The sequence below is a fragment of the Procambarus clarkii genome, chromosome 80 (assembly GCF_040958095.1).
Source record: "Procambarus clarkii isolate CNS0578487 chromosome 80, FALCON_Pclarkii_2.0, whole genome shotgun sequence".
In the NCBI taxonomy this organism is placed as follows: domain Eukaryota; kingdom Metazoa; phylum Arthropoda; class Malacostraca; order Decapoda; family Cambaridae; genus Procambarus; species Procambarus clarkii.
In genome coordinates this window covers 9,636,903-9,659,544 of record NC_091229.1, presented here as the reverse complement: position 1 = coordinate 9,659,544, position 22,642 = coordinate 9,636,903, and the positions used below count along the sequence as shown (strand labels likewise).

Genomic DNA, 22,642 nt, shown 5'->3' with positions numbered 1-22,642 from the left:
CACTCTGAAGAACAACAAACTTTCCAGTATCTCTCTGTTCAACATCAGAAAGAATACTGGATGAAATTATGGTTTGGGAAGCACCTGTATCACGAAGAATAACCACTGGCTTCCACTTCCCATTAATACACAAAACTTCACCTGAAGACATATATGGTGTATACTGTTTCACCCAATTGGGGTTTATAGTTACATGTTTATTAGTAAGTTTATTTTGCACACCTCTGCAATAAATGAGACCAGTGGGTCGTAACTCAGGGTGCAATATAAAACATGAATGAATTCCATGGCCTTTTCTCTTACAATGGGAACAGGACCTTACAGTGGACACACTGGTAGAACCAACTGTAGGTTTAGAAATAACCTTATTATTATTTGACATTCCTGACAATGAAGTAGCAGGGTTAGGTTTTGTAAGAGAAGAGCTCATGGGAGTAACTGGAGTACTAGGACGGGATGGATTCTGATAAGGAGTTCGGTGAGCATTATAATTTACTCTACGACTAGACTTAGGTGAAGTGGCCGTAAACTGGGCCTTAGTCAACAACTCATGCTCATCCGCGAGCTTTGACAGCTCATAAATGTCTGTTACATTCTTTTGTTCTGCCATAAAAGTAGACAACTGGTCTGGGAGACATGACAATACTTCTTCCATTATAAGAAGATTCTTTAAAGCATCAAAGTCAGTGACTGAAAGTGACTTTAACCATCTGTTACAAAAATTCGTCTTCTGACGAGTAAAATCTGCTATTGTCTGATCCCTTATCCTCCTTAGATTCCTAAACTTTCGCCTGTGTGCCTCTGGATTTAACTGATAAGCATTTAAGATGCTTTTCTTTACAAATTCATAATCAAAACTATGAGCGTCAGGTAGGGATGTAAAAACCTCCTGACTACGCCCCTTAAATTGAGACTGCATAATGGCTACCCACTGATCCCTTGGCCAGTTCATACTGATGGCAATTTTATAAAAATGTGCAAAGAAAACCTCAGGATCCTCCTCATTGAACTTGGGCAACTCTATATACTTATGCGTCCTTATGGGATTATTATCACTATTTATTGAAACATTACTAGTATTTCCATGCCCAGCTGCCATACGCTGTGATTCAAGCCTGAAGTTAGTGTCCGCCATTTGTTGTTGAATCTCTAATTGTTGCCTTTTTGTGGCTTCTATTTGCAACTGTGCCTCAATTTCTAAACGTCTAGTCTCAAGCTCCCTCTGCTGAGCTTCAGCCTCAAATATTTGCTGTTGCTGTTGAGCTTCAATCTCTCTTTGACGAGCTTCAATCTCTCTTTGACGAGCTTCAGCCTCTAATATTTTCTGTTCTTTTTGAGCTTCAAACTCTAATTGTTTCTGTTCCTTTTGAGCTTCAAGCTCTAATTGACGAGCTTCTAACTCAAGACGCTTTAACGTCATCTGATCACTCGACTCCTCTCTTAACTCTTCTAGAAATTCTTCATCTAACTCTCCATTCTCAACAAAATGCGTCACAATGACTTTCAATATTTGGGCTTTAACCATTCTATTGTTGGCGGTCAAATCCAACTGATTTGCCATTTGTATTACTCAGTCTTTTTAAGGCTCTTAATCCCTTCAAAGTCTGGGTGAGCCACCAACGCTGCAACTTTCTCCTCCATCGTTACTAACACTTGGCACTTGATTCACAACAATAATTAAAAACAATGGCACTGCACTACACTTCACTGTAAAATTGTCACCACACTGAAAATTCGCTTGGCCTCACTGCACAAACAAAATATATAGAATGACTTACCTCAAAATCGTGAAACGTTGTTACTTGACACACAGGAAAGCTTGCTTGGCACATGGAATAGTTCTTAAGAAACACACAGACACTTGACACAATGGTACCTAGGAAGGCAAGGTTAGATTAGCATAATTAAGGTTAAGTGGGAACAATATATCCCGGACAGGCCCCCATAACTCTTTGTTACCTATCGTTCGTTACGGCTCGTGACCCTACAGCAGCCATGCTTTAATTACGTCTAGGGATACCACTGCTGCTCTCTAAAGCGCGTCACCAGTATAACCCCTTGATAAGTAATGAGCACATAAATAAAACTCTTCCTTTAGGACTGAAGAATAGATACAAAATATTATATAGATATATATTCAAGACAGTATAATATAAAAACACAGATGGTAAAGTAACTTATACAACAAACGAAAATATTGTCATTACTCTTAATATAATATAATAACTATGGCACAACAAGAAATAACAGACTTATCTCCCACATGTTACTCCTCCTGGTTCCCCGAAGCTACTGAACACTCGCTCTGACGCCACCCATATTCTCACCTCCCGTCTGCCTCATCCCAGGATGAGGGATGGAAACTAAGGACTTTTTAATATTTTAAACTAATTGAACAACCACTTGTTCTCAAAACACACAAGAATGCAAATTACAGATAATAGTTACTTACAAAATATATAAGTATAATGCCACCTGTTTAATTACAGAATATAAACAATTACCTAACTAAATAAAAGTGACATCTGGAACTCTCAACTGAACAGGTCCAGCATTCCCGTATCAATCAGGTAATAGACGTGTGCAAAGGCAACCGCGCTCCTGTCCACTGACGCTGCCACACCACACGATAATTTACTAAAACACAATGTGTGTACATATACAGGCAATGATATAATGGAAACAAAAATGCTATTTCAAATTTATATACGTATTCTGCTAGGAATACGTAACAGTCTTCACAACAGAATGAGGTGAAGTGCCTGAGCTGGAAGAGGTCGCAGTAAACTAGGAGTCCTTGTAAGGTTCGAAATTCCCTGTTTGATCTGGACGTGAGAAAGGGTGTTGGTCCGGACGGAATCTCACCATGGGTACTAAAAGAGTGTGCATTAGTACTTTGCTTTGCCACTCTCCATGGTGTATAGTAGGTCACTGGAGACAGAAGACTTACCAGAAATATGGAAGACGGCTAATGTAGTCCCATATACAAAAAGAATGGCAGGCAAGAGGCACTGAACTACTGGCCATTGTCCTCAACTTATATACCATGCAAGGTGATGGAGAAGATCCCGAGAAAAAGTTTAGTAGCACATCTGAAGAGAAGGTACTTCGTGACACCACCACCATGAGTTTAGGGATGGTAAATCTTGCCTCACTGGTTTAATAGAATTATACGATCAGGTGACAAAGATTAAGCAAGAAAGAGAAGGCTGGGCAGACTGCATTTTCTTGGACTGTTGGAAAGCTTTTCATACAGTACTCCGTAAGAGGCTGGTGCATAAATTGTAGAAACTGGCAAGAGAAACTAGTAGGGTACTCCAGTGGATAAGGGAGTACCAAAGCAATAGGAAACAGAGAGTTACTGCGAGGAGTCAGACCTCAGATTGGAGTGAAGAGGTCACCAACGGAGTCCCACAGGGTTCTGTGCTTGGACCTTTCCTGTTTTTGATATATGTAAATGATCATCCAGAGGGTATAGACTCATTCCCCATAATGTTTGCTAATGATGCCAAAATTATGAGAATGATTAAGACAAGGGAGACCAGCATGAGGCTTCAAGAAGACCTGGATAAACTGAAGGAATGGTCCAACAAATGGTTGTTAGAGTTTAACCCGAGCAAATGTAATGCAATAATGATAGGTGTAGGGAGCAGAAGGCTAGATACGAGATACCATTTGGGAGATGAAATTCTTCTAGAATGAGAAGAACTGGGGGGTTGATATCATGCCAAACCTGTCTCCCGAAGCCCCTATCAAGAGGATAACATCAGCAGCATATGCCAAGTTGGCTAACATAAGAACGGTCTTTAGAAACTTGTGTAAAGCGTCATTCAGAATCTTGAATACCACGGTTTCAGGACCAATCCTGAAGCATGCGACTCCAGCATGGAGTCCATATCTTGTCAAGCACAACACAAAATTAGAGCAGGTTCAAAGATTTACCACCAGACTAGTGCCCAAACTGAGGGGCATGACCTATGAGGAGAGACTAAGGGAATTAAACCTCACGTCGCTGGAAGACAGAAGAGTTAGTGGGGACATGATCGCCATATACAAGATTCTCAAAAGAATTGATATTGAAGACAAAAGACAGTTTATTTAACTCAAGCGTCACACACAATAGGGGACACAGGTGGAAATTGAGTGCCCAAATGAGACATTGAAACATTAGAAAGATTATTTTTTAGTGTCAGAGTAGTTAATAAATGGAATGCATTAGGAAGTGATGTTGTGGAGGCAGACTCCATATACAGTTTCAAGTGTAGATATGATAAAGCCAATAGGCTCATAAACCTTTACACCAGTTGATTGACAGTTGAGTGGCGGGACCAAAGAACCGAAACTCAATCCCTGCAAGCACAATTAGGTAAGTATAACTGGATGTAAGGAATTTCTCCCGGCAGGCATTTATTTGTTTACTAATTATTAGTTTATTAAGTTTATTTCCATTAATTATTATTAATTCAAAGTGGAATGTATTTTTTAATAATTTTTGAGAGTAAATAGACTATATTTTGTAGGACTGTATATTTAAATTTTACCCTGCTAGGAGTTTCCACATTAACAAACTTGAAGGGGGAAGGTATATACGTAGCCTATCAATCAAAATTATTCAACTAATAGAAATATGCTACTATGGACAGAAAAGTCTGTCTGAAACATGTTCCTTTGAGGAAATCCAGAAAAAGGTCCAAAGTAGAAAGAATACGCAGACGACACTATAAAAGAAGGAAAAAATAACGAAAATGCTTAAGCAGACACGACTTTCCTGTCAAAGAAGGAATAATTAAATAGGGAGATTGAAGAAATCAAGCAGAAATTGAAACACTAATACCAAACTGAAGAGAGACAGTTAGAACAGAAAGCAATTGAAGAAATAAAGAAAATCCAAAATATTTTTCACATATGCGAAATCAAAAGCAAAAACCACTCCCTTATTGGATCTATTCGTACGAGTGTAGGCTCATACACGGAGGATGACAAAGAAATTAGTGAAATCCTAAAAAAAACAGTGTGAGGACATGTTTAGCACTCCAATAAGCAACATGAAAGTGAAAGATCCAGACAATTTCTTTATGCCTGATATCCAAACTCCTGTAAATATAACTGATAACAACACGAGCGCACTAGATTTCGAAAGAAAAATTGAAAACATGCCATGCACTCAGCTTCGGTTCCAGACTCATGGAATTCAATATTTATAAAGAAATGCAAGGTGCCAGTAGCACAGGCACTCAGTATAGTGTGGAGGAAGAGCTTGGACTCGGGGCAGATACCAGATGCACGTAAAGTAGCAGACATAGCCCCTTGACACAAGGGAGGGAGCAAAGCATTGGCAAAGAATTAAAGACCAGTTGCACTAACGTCCCACAAAATAAATGTGTTATGGTGTTTGTTTGTTAGTGTTTATTGTCGAAAATATCCAGTACTAGGTGAGTACACACACACACACACACACATCCTAATATATGTTATATGGACCACGATATATGATCCTGATATATGGACCCTGTATACCACTTATGTCAGACCAATCCTGGAATATGCAGCTCCAGCCTGAAGTCTATACCTAGTTAAACACAAGACAAAGTTAGAGAAGATTCAACGGTATGCCACCAGGCTCGTCTCGGAACTGAGAAGAATGAGCTACGAGAAAAGGCTAAAGGAGTTGAACCTCTTGTCCCTGGAAAACAGAAGAGTAAGGGGAGATATGATAACCACCTACAAAATTCTCAGGCGAATTGGCAGGGTGGACAAAGACACACTCTTCAGCACGGGTGGAACACGAACACGGGGACACAGGTGGAAACTTAGTAACCAGATGAGCCACAGAGACGTTAGAAAGAATTTTTTCATTGTCAGAGTAGTTAATAAATGGAATGCACTAGGAAGTGCTGTGGTGGAGGCAGACTTCATACACAGTTTCAAATATAGATATGATAGAGCCCAGTAGGCTCAGGTATCTGTACACCAATTGATTGACGGTTGAGAGGCGGGACCAAAGAGACAAAGCTCAACCCCGCAAGCACAACTAGGTAAGTACGCACACACACATACCCCGAACTGAGAGGAATGAGCTACGAGGAGAGACTACGGGAATTAAACCTCAAGTCACTGGGAGACAGAAGAGTTAGAGGGGACATGATCACCACATACAGGATTCTCAGAGGAATTGATAGGGTAGATAAAGACAGGCTATTTACCACAAGGGACACACGCACTAGGGGACACAGGTGGAAATTGAGTGCCCAAATGAGCCATAGATACGTTAGAAAGAATTTTTTCAGTTTCAGAGTAGTAGACAAATAGAATGCATTAGAAAGTGATGTGGTGGAGGCTGACTCCATACACAGTTTCAAGTGTAGATATGATAGACCCCAATAGGCTCAGGAACCTGTACACCTGTTGATTGACGGTTGAGAGGCGGGACCAAAGAGCCAGAGCTCAACCCCTGCAAGCACAATTAGGTGAGTACACTGGAAGTACTTTCACAATAATCAACAGCCAGGAAAATCCCTGGTGTTACTTACATACAGACATTCTTTACGTGTGCACTTATGACCCGTACTGGACTTCTTCTCCTGCAAAAGATTACACCACATGGAATAAGAATCACCTAGAATGAATTTCCTAAAATCCTACCAGAGTGGAATATAACCACTAGGACAGCCCACTCAGTCCTTGGCTAATATATGTATTATCTGTTCCCGTGTATACACACACACACACACACACACACACAAATATACGCCTGCCCACACAGGTAAAATCCCTGTAGACTGACAAGAACGTCAATAAAGGTGAAAATCCCACGCGCCCGCACTTCTCTTCACCTCTACAGGTGCTTGGAGACAATGCTGATGGACTACCTGACCCTCGAATCCAGGCATAGAGATAATAATCATTAAAAATCACACAGGGTACTTACTTCATTTACACAGCTGGATTATTCACGTACATACCCAAGTGTCCTACCATACCCAGGCACCTACTGTAGGTGGGTAGTCACGGCGGCTGGGCTAAGGTGGTAGCCTAGGATGGAGTCTCGCGTGGCTCGGTGCGTTTTCGTACCCTTACTCACAGCACACGGCGCAGTTCCGTACCCCCACCAGCGAAGTGAGGTGTTCGTACACGAATGGCGTCTCTCACGAAATTCCTACGAATTTCTATGGGAAAACATGTCCCCAGAACACTTGACAAGATATTACCCTTTCACTCTACTGCTACAGAACACTAGCAGGTGGTCAGAATGTCTGATTAATCATTGAAATTGGGCCCCACGAATCTGGTAACTGCTTGTATGCTACTTTACCCACGTTCCACGATTTTGTTTCTACACTCCCTTGCTATGCCACCTAAATACGACGAGTTCCCCAGATTCTGCTACGTTCCATGTGTTGGAAATTTCCAACACTAATACAATACTATTGTATTATTATAAACTAGTATTAAAATATACTAATTACTGTAGTTACTAAAATTTACTAACAGTGATGTTCACATGAACTATTATATCTGTATAAGGATGCTGGAATTCTTACGAAACTAAGCCCAGTATTGCGTCAGATTATACCTAGTTAAACACATTTATATCCAGTGTGTTAGAGAATTGAATGTGATTCTCTAAAATCATCAGTATTCAGTGTGATAATTATTTACGGATAACATAACTCCCAAATAATTCCAAATAGAGAGTTTTTAGTTACAATTGTTATCAAGTAATAATTTTACCGTCACGCGTGAATGCCATGGAGAAAACTAAAATCTTCTCCATTTCTTGTTTACTACCATAAGACGAGAAAGTAATAATATTTAACTCCCTAGAATTACAACCCAGTCTTTATTAAAGAATTTCAACCACAATTGCACGAAATAATATTATTCGTGATAAATAATTTCTGTGGCGAATGCGGGACGCGAGTGGGAGAGGGAGGAGTAGCCATTGTTGTGGACGAGACGCCAGGGTGTGTGGCGTGAAGTCTCGTGTTGCGGAATTGAGCAACAAGGTCTTGGTGTCAGAGTCTGAGACACGTGACGTTGAAGTTATCAGCAAGAATTACCCTGGTACTCAACATAGAACTAGTTAATATTGTTCTACGTGATCTGCAGTGACCGGCCAACTAATAACGCGTCGACATTCAAGCCAAGCTATCAACCACGTGTACGCCATTGCGAGAGTTGGAGCTTGGGATGCGGTTTCGGCAAGCTTCAACATAATCTGTACCCCTTAGCTAAGTATATAATTCCCGTTTGATGCACCATTAGAGATTGTATATGTCGGGGCAGCTTGTCGTTAGATCGAGCGACCTTAACAAATCCCATGTTAGTACCATAACTAATTTGTTTTCCATTTTCATGAATATAGATATTTCAGTAGCCTAGTTCAATGCTACGTAATATCCCTTAAATTACAGCTCGCATGTGAGGAGTCCACGAGCTGTTACCTTACTCCGTGTTATTCATCTCCAAGTGCTTCTACGAGGAATTCCAGAGATCCCGAGGATGAGTCGTAAATGATGTCATTGAAATCGTCTTAAAGCTAAGACTTTTTGTACTCACTTATTTACTCTAAAATTCATTATTTCTATGTCATATTATCTAATTGGATGCTGATCATGTACACTGGAGATAATCCGTGTTTATTTGAATGATTAATTTCTGATGCTAATGATCTTTATAATTACTGGTGATAATCTTCTATAGATTTCTTTAATTCGGTCATAAGATTAGTTATTACACAATGACCTGGTGCACGAACCACACTAGTTCCTAGACGTATATGAAGTTCTAGCAATAACCCACCAATGTAGGTGTTTGAAGCTTTGATTCAAGTTAATTATCTATACAGCCCATTAATTATTTAAGTGATTATACTTCCTAATATTTAGCCATAGACACTGGTTCTTCCTGGAGTTTCTAATGATCACTTTTTATTAGTTTCCCTCTTTTCTTAAAAGCGGGTGGTTCTTCGTAATTGATTTCATTAATTTAATAATTAAATAAATAGAGTCAAGCCCCAAATATCCCACACCATGGACTCTCGTCGATGTTGCTGGTAGCTGGAGATGTATAGTAGCCAACCGCCACGACGCTCTTTACTCAATTTGGCCGAATGAGCAAAGGAGGACGTCAGGCAAGGGCGAAGGCAGGAGGCAGAATGCGTCTTGAGGCAAGACGCCGGCATCTTCCCGGGTCCTCCTCAAGCGAACCATTCAAAGGAAGGATCACAGCTACCTAGCCTCTTAGCCAATCAGAGACGAGCTTGCATAGCCGCAGGGGCGACCCCAAGATGGCCGACCAAAATGGCCAGCTGGCATTGCGATGGTAGCAAGTGGTCCACCCTCGCCTCCACGCTTCGCGCCTTCCCATGCAAACCCTGTCTCCCTCCAAGCTCTACAAAACAAAAGCTGTTGCTCGCTCTAACACTTTGCACATATATGCAACAACGGCCATTGTAGCATATTTGGAATCCTGAGGACTCGGGCTCTCAGATGAGCCCAAACTCGAGATGATTCGGTATGGGTTACCAGAACTAGTCCCATGCACGTGAAGTGCACGTGCTGAGTGCCACAGCACGTAAAACAAGTGGAAAGTTTAGCTGGTGTCAAACCATCCCCTCACAGGCAGCACCCTATTGGCAACAATGCCACACACCTGGTACTGACCAATCAACAAGCAGCTGGCGCGGCTACCACAATGCATTGTGTACTCATCTCATCCAGCGGTAATGCTCTCCTCCCTCCTCCATATTTTCCTGGCCGAAAAAGCCTAAAGCCATTTTCAAAACAATGAGAATCATAATTGCTGTCAACTGACAGTTCAGGCTACTCCTAAAATATACAAAATCTCTTCCCCATGCTTCAAGGTATATACAATTCAGGGTCATATGACTCTTATAAGCGGGATATAGGTTAAAAGGGCCTGAATTCTGTAACAACACACAATTGCTTCATCAGCTACAAAGACCGGAAAATCGGTTTCTCCTCAAACTCTTTAAATATTTTTGTAGATAGTCTACATGGTAATTGCCCCAACTTTTCCTAATGCATCAACATAGTAACATGAACACAAAAAATAAATATTTTTTTTTTTTAATAAATTGACAATTTTACATTTTCAAATAGAAATGTAAATTGTAAAATGTCACCAATTGTAGTTTTTTTTTTAATATTCATATGTACAGAAATGTGTCAAAGACATGCACTCCATGTAATGTTCATATTCATTTACATATATTAATAATTAAAAACCTAAATCTTATGATTGCACACAGGACACAGTTTGCCTTTAAATATTTACATGGTAATCACTTATTTGCTGTTGGTGAAAGTTTATTAGTTCCAATTGTGGGCGCCCAGCACGTCCAGACACTGGGTGGTGATGTACCAGACATGGTCCTCATCTTCTTACTAAGGTCCTAGATGGGAAAACATGGGACGCAGGATAATTTGTTGTTGTTAATGAGGGATTGTTACTGGAGGCCTGAGGAAGCTAATGTGATCCCCATGTATGCGTGGGAGTTTACACTTTTGTGATAGGCCTAAAACAACCCTGGTTGTGGTGTACACTATCAATGAAACAACCCTGGTTATGGTGTGCAGTTTAAGGGTTAATAATCCTCCATAGGTAGATAGGCCTTAATCCCAAAACCACTAGACCACTAGCCCTTACCATCAATAGCGGGAACTCACCCCAATTAGCACAAGTAGGTCAGAGTTTCCTATATTGTTTCTTAGTGAAAACGTTTCATCGACAAATTTATACTAATTTGGACATTCTGTATGTTACATTTAAGCAGCAGTGTCATAATTATACAGGTGTGATGAACCTCAATAATATTCCAGCATAAGGCCGATGAGGGGCCTCCAAGAGGCTGCAAATGAATTTTGTAAATTAGTAATCATAGTTCTGTGATCAGGTCATTCAAATGAAGACGCTGTAATGTGAATATATTTACCGGTCATAATTACAGATTCCTCAAGCGCACGAATCATCGAAAAAAACTAGAACATTTTGAAAACTGAAAATGATTATGTAACACATTACTGAGTTTTATTGTTGAAGTGAAGTTTGGAAGAGCTTTAGAGCCCATTAAGTCTTCAAGCGCTAGACCTTATGAGCTCAATTCACCTTTATTATTTAGGTTAACTAACAAATGTTTGTAATAGCTTAATCCACTTAAGGTTAAGTAGCAACTGACTTAATAGCTATATCCACTTAAGGTTACCTAACAAAGGACTTTAAAGCTTTATCCAATTAAGGTTAAGTAACAAATGACTTAATAGCTTAGATCAACGGACATTGGGGTTAGGTTTATCCAACAGTGTCATTTTGATGAGACACTGACCCTTACGTTAATTTGCACTACTATTTTGGTTAACTAATGGAGGTCAATGGGTTGATTAGTGAAAGGCTGGTCTAATTATCTCCTTAAATTTTTATGGTTCATTATGTTATATTAAGCAACTCAGGCTCCTTAATAAAACATTTTTTTCTAGAATAATTGATACATCGCTCTATTATCTGGATTACCTTACTTAAGCCTTTGTTTCATATGACTGTATTTCTGAACAAATTTTTATTACTTTATCTCTCAGGTTGTTGAAGGGTCAGATCCACTTAAGGAAACACAGTCACTGATAAACATGCCTACAAATTTGACCGATGGACCTCTGTGGCGCGTTCGACTTTTATCATCTACCCCTGAAGCCCTTCCTCCTCGGCCAGAGATAAACAAAAAATTTCCATATCGGAACACAGTGATATTTGAGTGCCAACATGCAGCAATTGATGGTGCTGATATCATAATGATTATTGGTTGGTTCCATAAAATCATTGATGACATGCTAAGCGGAAAGCCCATTGATGATTTGCAATTTGGTCAACTTGCAGACCACAGTCAGACATCGGAAATTACCCAACAAATAAAATCGGCTCTTGAAAATGACCCTGAGCGGTTGAGCTCATTAATTAAACTTAAAAAACAAGAGCCTGCCACTTCTGTCCTCATTGAAGCTTTCGGAGCCCCAGAACCATCTCAGGCAGAGACAAAATACTTGGAAAATGTTTTTCTGAATATCTCAGATGTTGATAAATTTCATGCCAAGTGTCAGTCTGAAAATATATCGTTCAATTCAGGATTTACGAGTGTAATTAACACGGCTCTTGTTGAGGTAGTAATGGAGGCTGGCTTTACACGAGACGCCTACAATATTAGGAGTCGTATTCCCATTGATATGCGTCGTTACATGAAAGATTACTCCAAGACCTTCCTTTCGGGTTTCCATGGTGCTCCAATGTTTCAGAGCATTTCAACACCTTACAATGTTAAAGATCATTTCTGGATGTATGCAAAGCAGCATGATGTTCAGTTTCAGAATAACTTGAAGAAAAAATCATTTATTGAAGATATGATCATTGAGAGAATGCTTCGACCAGCTGATTTTTCTCCTGAGAAATTCTTTGCAAATCCACAACCTATTACGAGAGACTATTTGTTTACAAATATGTTTAAACATCTTTCCAGAACATACGGAGTAGGTAAACATGTTCAGCTAACAGATTTTAAAAGTTATGTAAATATTCATGCTCTTGACGTTACATTCATCTGCTACTTACTCAAAATATGTGAAGAGATCCGGTTTGATGTCTGGTACTCGTCACGGGGATTAACAAAAAATACAGCACAAAACATTGTTGACAAAACTGTTTCAGTCTTCAGTGAAATTTGTGAAGATATATAATGTTTAGATGTCAGATTAAGGAATTCCTTCATATGTAAGAAATCATAGATGTCAAGAGTGAGTCACTTTGGGGCTTAAATAGCCAAATTACATTTCAATATTTACTGTAACATTTCGACGTATATGTACTTAGTAATGTGTAATGTAAAATTGGCTCCAGCAAGTCAGTAATAGATAGTAAGTGCTCTCAAAACATAAAGCCTCATTATCTAGCCTATCCACCTGTTTTGGTGAATACTAATAGTAACGATGAGGTCATTGCTATATATGCCGATGTACAACGAAATTAAAGAGTAGAAATCTGAACTAATGAGTTGAACAAACCGGAAAATAATTTTTTACTTGTGTTGCTTTGACACACACCCTCATGTGATGACTATTGTGCATCTGGGGGTTCCAAGAATTATCCTCATGGCTTCATTTCTAATTCTCTCTAAAGCTTTAATCCTATTGCTAGAGAGACTCATAAGGTGCAGGGCAATGTAGTCCAATAGTGACATGATGGACATGTAGAACATTCTGGCATTTTTTACATTGATAGAGGTGACTTGATCATTAAGTTTTTTTCTTTTTTTGAGATATATACAAGAGTTGTTACATTCTTGTACAGCCACTAGTACGCGTAGCGTTTCGGGCAGGTCCCTGGAATACGATCCCCGCCGGGAAGAATCGTTTTTACAACCAAGTACCTATTTTACTTTTGAGTTAAACAGAGGCTACAGTTAAGGATTTGCGCCCAGTAAATCCTCCCCGGCCAGGATACGATCCCATGACAAAGCGCTCGCGGAACGCCAGGCGAGTGTCTTACCACTGCACCACGGAGACTGGTGGTGTCAGTCAGTTTTCCTTAAAATTCATTTCAATTTTAATTTTGTTGACCAAATACACAAAATATCATCACCCTAACTAAACCAAGGAATAATTCTGGGGGTAATTTTACAAATAAATTTCTTTAGAACACTTTCCCACCAGGAGACTCGAACCCTAGCCAGCACAGAAGCCTTCCAGCAACTGGCATAACAGGTACGCCTTAACCCTCTCCACCACCCGCTAAAGTTGTATACTTAACTCTCGTGTTTAGGAGAGTTGTGCCTTAAGCAGAGACACTGTGTCTTCCCATATTAACAGGGACTTGATGAAATTAACGTCTAAATGACCCCTCACTTGCTCTGGTGCTCTTGGGAGGTGTTGATCTTTGGGGTATTTAAATACTCCGAAATTACCATCTCTTTTAAGGGTCTGAGCGGGTGGTGGAGAGGGTTAAGGCGTACCTGTTATGCCAGTTGCTGGAAGGCTTCTGTGCTGGCTAGGGTTCGAGTCTCCTGGTGGGAAAGTGTTCTAAAGTTGTATACTTAACTCTCGTGTTTAGGAGAGTTGTGCCTTAAGCAGAGACACTGTGTCTTCCCATATTAACAGGGACTTGATGAAATTAACGTCTAAATGACCCCTCACTTGCTCTGGTGCTCTTGGGAGGTGTTGATCTTTGGGGTATTTAAATACTCCGAAATTACCATCTCTTTTAAGGGTCTGAGCGGGTGGTGGAGAGGGTTAAGGCGTACCTGTTATGCCAGTTGCTGGAAGGCTTCTGTGCTGGCTAGGGTTCGAGTCTCCTGGTGGGAAAGTGTTCTAAAGTTGTATACTTAACTCTCGTGTTTAGGAGAGTTGTGCCTTAAGCAGAGACACTGTGTCTTCCCATATTAACAGGGACTTGATGAAATTAACGTCTAAATGACCCCTCACTTGCTCTGGTGCTCTTGGGAGGTGTTGATCTTTGGGGTATTTAAATACTCCGAAATTACCATCTCTTTTAAGGGTCTGAGCGGGTGGTGGAGAGGGTTAAGGCCTGTTATGCCAGTTGCTGGAAGGCTTCTGTGCTGGCTAGGGTTCGAGTCTCCTGGTGGGAAAGTGTTCTAAAGTTGTATATATTATATATATATATATATATATATATATATATATATATATATATATATATATATATATATATATATATATATATATATATATATATATATATATATATATATATATATATATATATATATATATATATATATATATATATATATATATATGTATAGGGGTACCACCACTGGTTTAATTAAAGGGACCCACATCCTCGAAGAAGAAAATAAATAGTGTTCAGAGAAGACCTTGTGGATTCTCACTGAATACTTTAATCTTTTCCTCTCCTACCACCCCCTATTTTTTTTTATTAGATTTTTTTGCAATGCTACGGATTACAGAAAACACACACTTATATAACAATATACCAATCAGTGTTCGAAGACATCGTCTAGCTCCTCGGGGGTCGGGTGCGTACCCAAGATACAGCACGCATTTCCCCTCTGAACAGCGACACTGAGGCGCTGGAACACGAAACTGGACGTTCTTGGGTCTCTAGTCTTCCCAATGAGTTCCTTGCCCAGCTAATTCAGGAACTTAAGTGCACATTTACCCCAGGCGCTCAGAGTCTCGGAGCCTATTGGCACGAACCTGTAACAACGTTCCAGGTCCCTGTACTTATTAGTTTTCTGGGTTTCCCTGAAGGTGGCCGACCCGCCTCTTTCAGCTGTGCTGTAAGGTAGATAGGTATCAGCCGATGTAGATGCACACGTGTAGTCCCACACGACCTGTTTACCTTCCCTCCACGGCTGCAGGGTGACTCCATCTGGACATTTGAGAACCATCTGGGAACTGAGGTTCCCTTTGTGCTGGACACCCAGCTGAAGCAAAACTTCTCTTGATGATGTCATTGATTGCTTCATGTCTGGCAATCTTTCCCTGTGTCTTACGACAGATGAGACCTTGGCTGCCGTATTGGTCTGCCCGTGCATGGCCGCAAATATGCGGCCATATATATATATATATATATATATATATATATATATATATATATATATATATATATATATATATATATATATATATATATATATATATATATATATATATAAATTCTAGGTTTTGAAATATATATATATATATTATAAAACCTGAAAGGGGTTCCACCTTTAGTGCAAGCGTAGGGACCCATAGCCTCAGAGAAGAAAATAAAGAGTACTCAGGGAAGACCTTGTGGATCCTCACTGAACACTTTGATATTTTCTTCTACCACCCCTATTTTTTTAATGTGTGTGTATATGTAACTTTATTATTATTATTATTATTATATATATATATATATATATATATATATATATATATATATATATATATATATATATATCCTACAGTTTAGACCTATTGTCTTGTGTACGACCCTCTGTCCTGTGTGACAGTGAATACCAGCATTATCTTCACTTTAATAACACTTAATTGAAATCCTCCGATTAGGCAAAATTGTAATTAAATCTTGTCAACAAAGATATTTATAATAATATAATGAGTCTTGATCAAGCAATTAAGATACAGTAAGGATGGAGATGAGGTTGTACACTGGTTAAGGTGATCATTATGATTTCTTATTTCTACATAAGTACGTTTATTTTAGAATTGTGATGTGTAAGAAAAGTAGGAGGGGGGGGGGAGGAAATTCGTGTATTACTTGTTTTTCTGTAGACTCATTATTGTGAATGTCATTATGGTTATCGGTATATATGAAAACTGTCTTTTTATTTTATCGATTTTATCTATGATTCTGCAAAAGATTTTTGCACCTATATTGCCGGAATAATCCATTTCTCATATTAGAAATGTAATAAGATTGATTCCAGTTATGATGCTGAAACTCCCAACCATATGTTAAAGAATTGGGCAGCTCACTACTACCTTCTGTGTAAGGGTGATGAGAGATCCAACATCACCCTTACTACTTGTCTAGTAGTAAGCAGTAGTCAGAGAAAAACTGACCAGTGCTGTTTGTTGGGAGAAAAGTGTTGCAAACGCACTAGCGGGCAACCTATATACAAGCTGGTTGAGTAGAAGTGTTGCTATTAAACTGAAACTTCACATTAAACTGTGAAGTGTCTAATTAAACTGAATATTCCTATTGTATGCAACGTATTAGCCAATGATATTCCTGGAGCTTTGCGATTACTTTATTCACTCTCGTTTTCTTGAAGATATTCTCACATTGTACCCAAAATTTACAAGTGCAAACATAGTGTCAATCATGGAATTAACGTGAGACTTGCTAGAATGTTTTATGTATCATTTATACGCTCTGTGATTGACTACAATGCTCTACATCTTACACTGTATACAGACAAAGTTCAAATCTTTTGAAACCTTGCAAAATGAAGCTATGCATCTCATCCTTGGGGCTCCAAAGTTCAGGAGAATAGTTAATATTCAAAACGATTCTTCGCGGCAGGGGATCGTATTCCAGGGACCTGCCCGAAACGCTACGCGTACTAGTGGCTGTACAAGAATGTAACAACTCTTGTATATATCTCAAAAAAAAAAAAAAAAAAAAAAAAAAAAAAAAAATATGAGAGCAGAGTTAAAATTACCTACCATAAGTGAGAGAATTTTGTCTATTAGCACAATTTTCGGCGTGAACGCATTGAGTAGATCTAGGCAACAAATGAAGTTTCAAGCTAAACTTTCTAATATGCTGCGCTCACCTGAGGTCTATAGAAGAAGACCGAAATCTGATTATGTATTTTGGTTCTACATGCGCCCAAGAAAGATAGTGTTCACTCTACATTGGTAAAACAGTTAACATTGAAAAGCATCACTGAGAGTACTCTGAGTATGGGTAACGATGTGTGTCAGTGCTATACCGACGGTTCTGTAGAAGAAGGTGGACGATGTACCGGATGTGCATGTTATATATTTGAACAATCTTCTCTCGTACATACAGCAATGAAGCGTGTCAATGACTGGGCAAGTACAACTCAAACCGAACTTGCAGGCATATACCTTGCCACTGAATTTTTTAACAGACTAAGGCAGTGGACAAACTGTGACTGTGATATACTGTGACTCGCAGAGTGCACTCCTGGCATTGAACGCACATAGTAGTGACACCCATAAAATAGTTAGTGATATTCGAATGAATGTTTTTAGCTGCTAAAGAAAACAGAGTTGAAATTAAATTCCTATGGATACCATCACATGTTGGCATCTAAAGGCATGGCACTGTTGATAATCTTGCAAAGACAGCCTGTAGAAAACCAGTAGAAGAAAATGATGTGGGTGTTTCATTAGCAGTGACAAACAGAATACTTAAACAAATATCTAATGAAAATCTCATCGACCTAACAAATTCACAAAATCCTGAAAGTTGTAGCATTAAATATTATGATAGATATCGTGAGGAGACATTCACTTATGGGACTAATAGAACAAGAACCCGGCAATGTGATGATATAGTGGCCAGAATACGCCTGGGATATAGACGTATCTGGGAGCTTTCTCAAAACCCAAATGTCAAGTACACAATGTGTCAACTTTGTGAAAAAGAAAACATGCACTCTCTTGCACATTATATTGTAGAATGTCCAATATTGACTGACTTTCGCTCCCCTAGGCTAAGGTATGCTGAACTCTGTAATTACAATATGAGTACTGGAACACTTGATGATATATTGGACTTGTACCCAAGATTGACCATGTAATGTATCAATTATACAATGTATGTATGTGATGTAACTATATAACCTGAGCTTGTAAAAGCACCTTAATCACCTTCAGTGATTAAGTGCCTAATTGCACACTAGTTTCTCTGTCAGCTATCTCACCCTGTCAGAGTAAAAGAGACACATGTATGTGTGTGTATATATGTATATGTACGTATATCTGTGTGTGTGTATGTATGTATATGTATAAAGTACATATGGAAGTTGATCAGAATTGCATTTAACCTTTGTAAATGCACATTAATGACACTTCAAACACTTTATGTAGGGCATACGTAAATCTGTGTATCTATGTATTTATGTATTTAGGTTAGCTTAGCATTTTAAAAAGTACCGAATCACCTTCTGTGCTTGATTGTTCAAGAAATCCCTGAACTATATGTTTAACAGATCTCTAACCCTGTCCATGGAGGACAGAAGAAAATGTATATATGCTGAACAAACCCACAAGGGCCGTGACGAGGATTCGAACCTGCGTCCGGGAGCATCCCAGACACTGCTTTACTAGACTGAGCTACGACAGGGTTAAAAGAGTTGAAACCGAAGTTCTACTGAACTTACTGGATCCCGTAGTCTCTCCGAGGCACAAACCAGGCTTTTACACAACCCCCCCCCCCCTCCTGAACCCGAGCTATGTCAATAGGCCGTTCTCCCTCTTCGCCCTTACATCATCACACTAACGTGATGCATCAAATGAACAAATCCACAAGGGCCACAAATCTGTGTGTAATGACGTAAGGGCGAAGACGGAGAAAGGCCTATTGACATAGCTCGGGTGCAAAACGGGGGGGGGGGGTGTAAAAGCCTGGTTTGTGCCTTGGAGAGGCTACGGGATCCAGTAAGTACAGAGCTACTTCGGTTTCAACCCTTTTAACCCTATCGTAGCTCAGTCGATTAAGGCAGTGTCTGGGATGCTCCCGAACGCAGGTTCGAATCCTCGTCACGGCCCTTGTGGATTTGTTCATCCGATGCATCACGTTAGTGTGATCTCTGTGTGTGTATATATGCTGATTAGCATTTTTAAATGTGTGGCCACGTCTGTGGTAGAAAAAAAATGATATTCAACTAAATCTGTACCCTGAAATATAGGTGTACACAGACACGTCCGTCAGTAAAAACTGTAAGGAAAACCTAGCACTCCTTAAAGCAACAACACTTGAAACCATTGATTCATTTATAAATAACTTACGGGCTCACGAGAAAAATGTTTACGTTGATGGGTTTCTTCATCTTAAAGGTAGGTGCAGTTTGCATGAAGGGTTTATCATTTCGATGACTGCACGATTGCAGATGTTGGGAGACGTACTAATGTTGAGAATGACATGGTAACAAGTGTTTATTGTGTTGTGGTGTAGATAGAGGAGCTACGAGTAAACAGAGGCGCGCGTTATAGGGAGACTTGCCGCACTGAAGGGCGGGATGTTGTGTTTATGGCGTCAGCTGGTTGATGGCGCTGTGGCGAGGCAGTTGTTTTGTACTTACCTAGTTGTGTTTGCGGGGGTTGAGCTCTGGCTCTTTGGTCCCGCCTCTCAACCGTCAATCAACAGGTGTACAGATTCCTGAGCCTATTGGGCTTTATCATACCTACACTTGAAACTGTGTATGGAGGCAGCCTCCACTACATCACCTCCTAATGCATTCCATTTGTCAACCACTCTGACACTAAAAAAGTTCTTTCTAATATCTGTGGCTCATTTGGACGCTCAGTTTCCACCTGTGTCCCCTAGTGTGTGTGCCCCTTGTGTTAAATAGCCTGTCTTTATCTACCCTATCAATTCCCTTGAGAATCTTGAATGTGGTGATCATGTCCCCCTAACTCTTCTGTCTTCCAGCGAAGTGAGGCTTAATTCCCGTAGTCTCTCCTCACAACTCATACTTCTCAGCTCGGGTACTAGTCTGGTGGCAAACCTTTGAACCTTTTCCAGTATAGTCTTATCCTTGACTAGATATGGACTCCATGCTGGGGCTGCATACTCCAGGATTGGCCTGACATATGTGGTATACAAAGTTCTGAATGATTCTTTACACAAGTTTCTGAATGTCGTTCGTATGTTGGCCAGCCTGGCATATGCCGCTGACGTTATCCTCTTGATATGGGCTGCAGGAGACAGGTTTGGCGTGATATCAACTCCCAAGTCTTTTTCTTTCTCTGACTCCTGAAGAATTTCCTCTCCCAGATGATACCTTGTATTTGGCCTCCTGCTCCCTACACCTATCTTCATTACATTACATTTGGTCGGGTTAAACTCTAACAACCATTTGTTCGACCATTCCTTCAGTTTGTCTAGGTCTTCTTGAAGCCTCAAACAGTCCTCTTCTGTCTCAATCCTTCTCATAATTTTGACATCGTCTGCAAACATTGAGAGAAATGAATTTATACCTCCGGGAGATCATTTACATATATCAGAAACAAGATAGGACCGAGTACAGAGCCCTGTGGGACTCCACTGGTGACTTCACGCCAATCGGAGGTCTCACCCCTCACCGTAACTCTCTGCCTCCTATTGCTTGGGTACTCCCTTATCCACTGGAGCACCTTACCAGCTACACCTGCCTGTCTCTCCAGCTTATGTACCAGCCTCTTATGCCGTACTGTGTCAAAGGCTTTCCGACAATCCAAGAAAGTGCAGTCCGCCCAGCCCTCTCTTTCTTGCTTAATCTGTGTCACCTGGTCGTAGAATTCTATTAAGCCAGTCAGGCAAGATTTACCCTCCCTGAACCCATGTTGGCGATTTGTCACGAAGTCCCTTCTCTCCAGATGTGCAACCAGGTTTTTTCTCACGATCTTCTCCATCACCTTGCATGGTATACAAGTCAAGAATACTGGCCTGTAGTTCAGTGCCTCTTGCCTGTCGCCCTTTTTGTATATTGGGACCACATTCGCCGTCTTCCATATTTCTGGTAGGTCTCCCGTCTCCAGTGACCTATTATACACTATGGAGAGTGGCAAGCAAAGTGCCTCTGCACACTCTTTCAGTACCCATATCAATATCCCGTCTGGACCAACAGCATTTCTAACATCCAGATCCAGCAGGTGTCTCTTGACCTCCTCTCTCGTAATTTCGAACTCTTCTAAGGCCGCCTGGTTTACTTCCCTCTCTCCTAGCACAGTGACCTCACCTTGTTCTGTTGTGAAGACCTCTTGGAACTTCTTGTTGAGTTCATCACACACCTCTTTGTCATTCTCTGTATACCTGTCCTCGCCAGTTCTAAGTTTCACTACCTGTTCTTTCAATGTTGTTTTCCTTCTGATGTGTCTGTGGAGTAGCTTTGGTTCGGTCTTGGCTTTGTTTGCTATATCATTTTCAACACTTTTCTCTCCTTCTCTTCTCACCCTGACATAATCATTCCTGGTTCTCTGGTATCTCTCTGCTTTCTGGTGTTCTGTTATTCCGGAAGTTCCCCCACGCCCTTTTGTTCAGTTTCTTTGCTTCCATACATGCCCTATTATACCATGGATTCTTCTTTTGCTTCTCGGATTTTTCCTTTTGAGCCGGGATGTATCTGCTTACTGCCTCCTGACACTTTTGGGTGACATAGTCCATCATATTTTGTACTGACTTAGCTCTGAGGTCTGTGTCCCAAGGTATTTCCCTTAGGAAGCTTCTCATCTCCTCATAATTTCCCTTTCGGTATGCCAGCCTTTTGTTTCCTAGTTCTTTTTCGGGGGGATAATTCCTAGCTCTACCAGGCACTCAAAGTTCAATACACTTTGATACTGGGATAAGGGGTGGGGGGTCAAGTGAAGGGGGAAGGACAGGGAGGGTATGGGGTGAACGGGGCGGGAGGACAGGAAGGAAAGGGGGGGTTTTCTATGCAGAGGAGGGTGGTGGGGTTGCCCTCCCCGCTGGTGTTACTGGGTAGCTGGTTGTGGGTTCCCCCCTCGCCTCTGGGGGTGATGTGTTGGGAGCTGTGGTTTCCTGGTTTTCCTCTCTCGCCCTGCGCTTCTTCCTTGCTTCTGCCGCCATGGCCCTCTCCTCCCTCTTCATGTCCCTCTGGTGGAATACTTTTTTCAATTCTCCCACATGTTGCAGGTGGCTTTTCTTTGTTAGAATCGTATCCTTTGTGTTCTCGTTTGCAAACACTATCTTTAACACACGGTCTCGGTCTTTTTTGTACCAGCCTAACCTGAAAACCTTCTCAATGCTATGCTCAGCCCCTTCCATGTCTAGTGCCTTCAGTATTTTATTCACTGCCGCTTTGTCCTTATCCTTCCACTCTTTCCTATTAGAGCCTTTCTGCTCTTTAATACCCACAGCTACCACGGCTCTTTTCCTTTCCAGCAGCTGGCTAGTAGAGCATGCCACTTCCTGT

The 22,642-nt window shown here is 40.5% G+C and overlaps 1 protein-coding gene across 6 annotated transcripts in view; it reads left to right on the top strand.

Moving 5' to 3' along the window:
• The window catches only part of LOC123748832 (uncharacterized), a 212,725-nt gene that overhangs the window by 139,009 nt on the left and 51,074 nt on the right, over positions 1-22,642 (top strand). For 5 of the 6 annotated variants that reach the window (XM_069314749.1, XM_069314750.1, XM_069314751.1 and 2 more), the window contains one exon: positions 11,598-13,049. The exons of the other annotated variant lie outside the window; for it this stretch is intronic. In XM_069314749.1, the coding sequence (XP_069170850.1) occupies positions 11,598-12,743 (1,146 nt within the window). In that variant the 3' untranslated portion in view covers positions 12,744-13,049. Of the gene's footprint in view, positions 1-11,597; positions 13,050-22,642 lie in introns of those variants that run through there. 6 annotated transcript variants of the gene reach the window in all.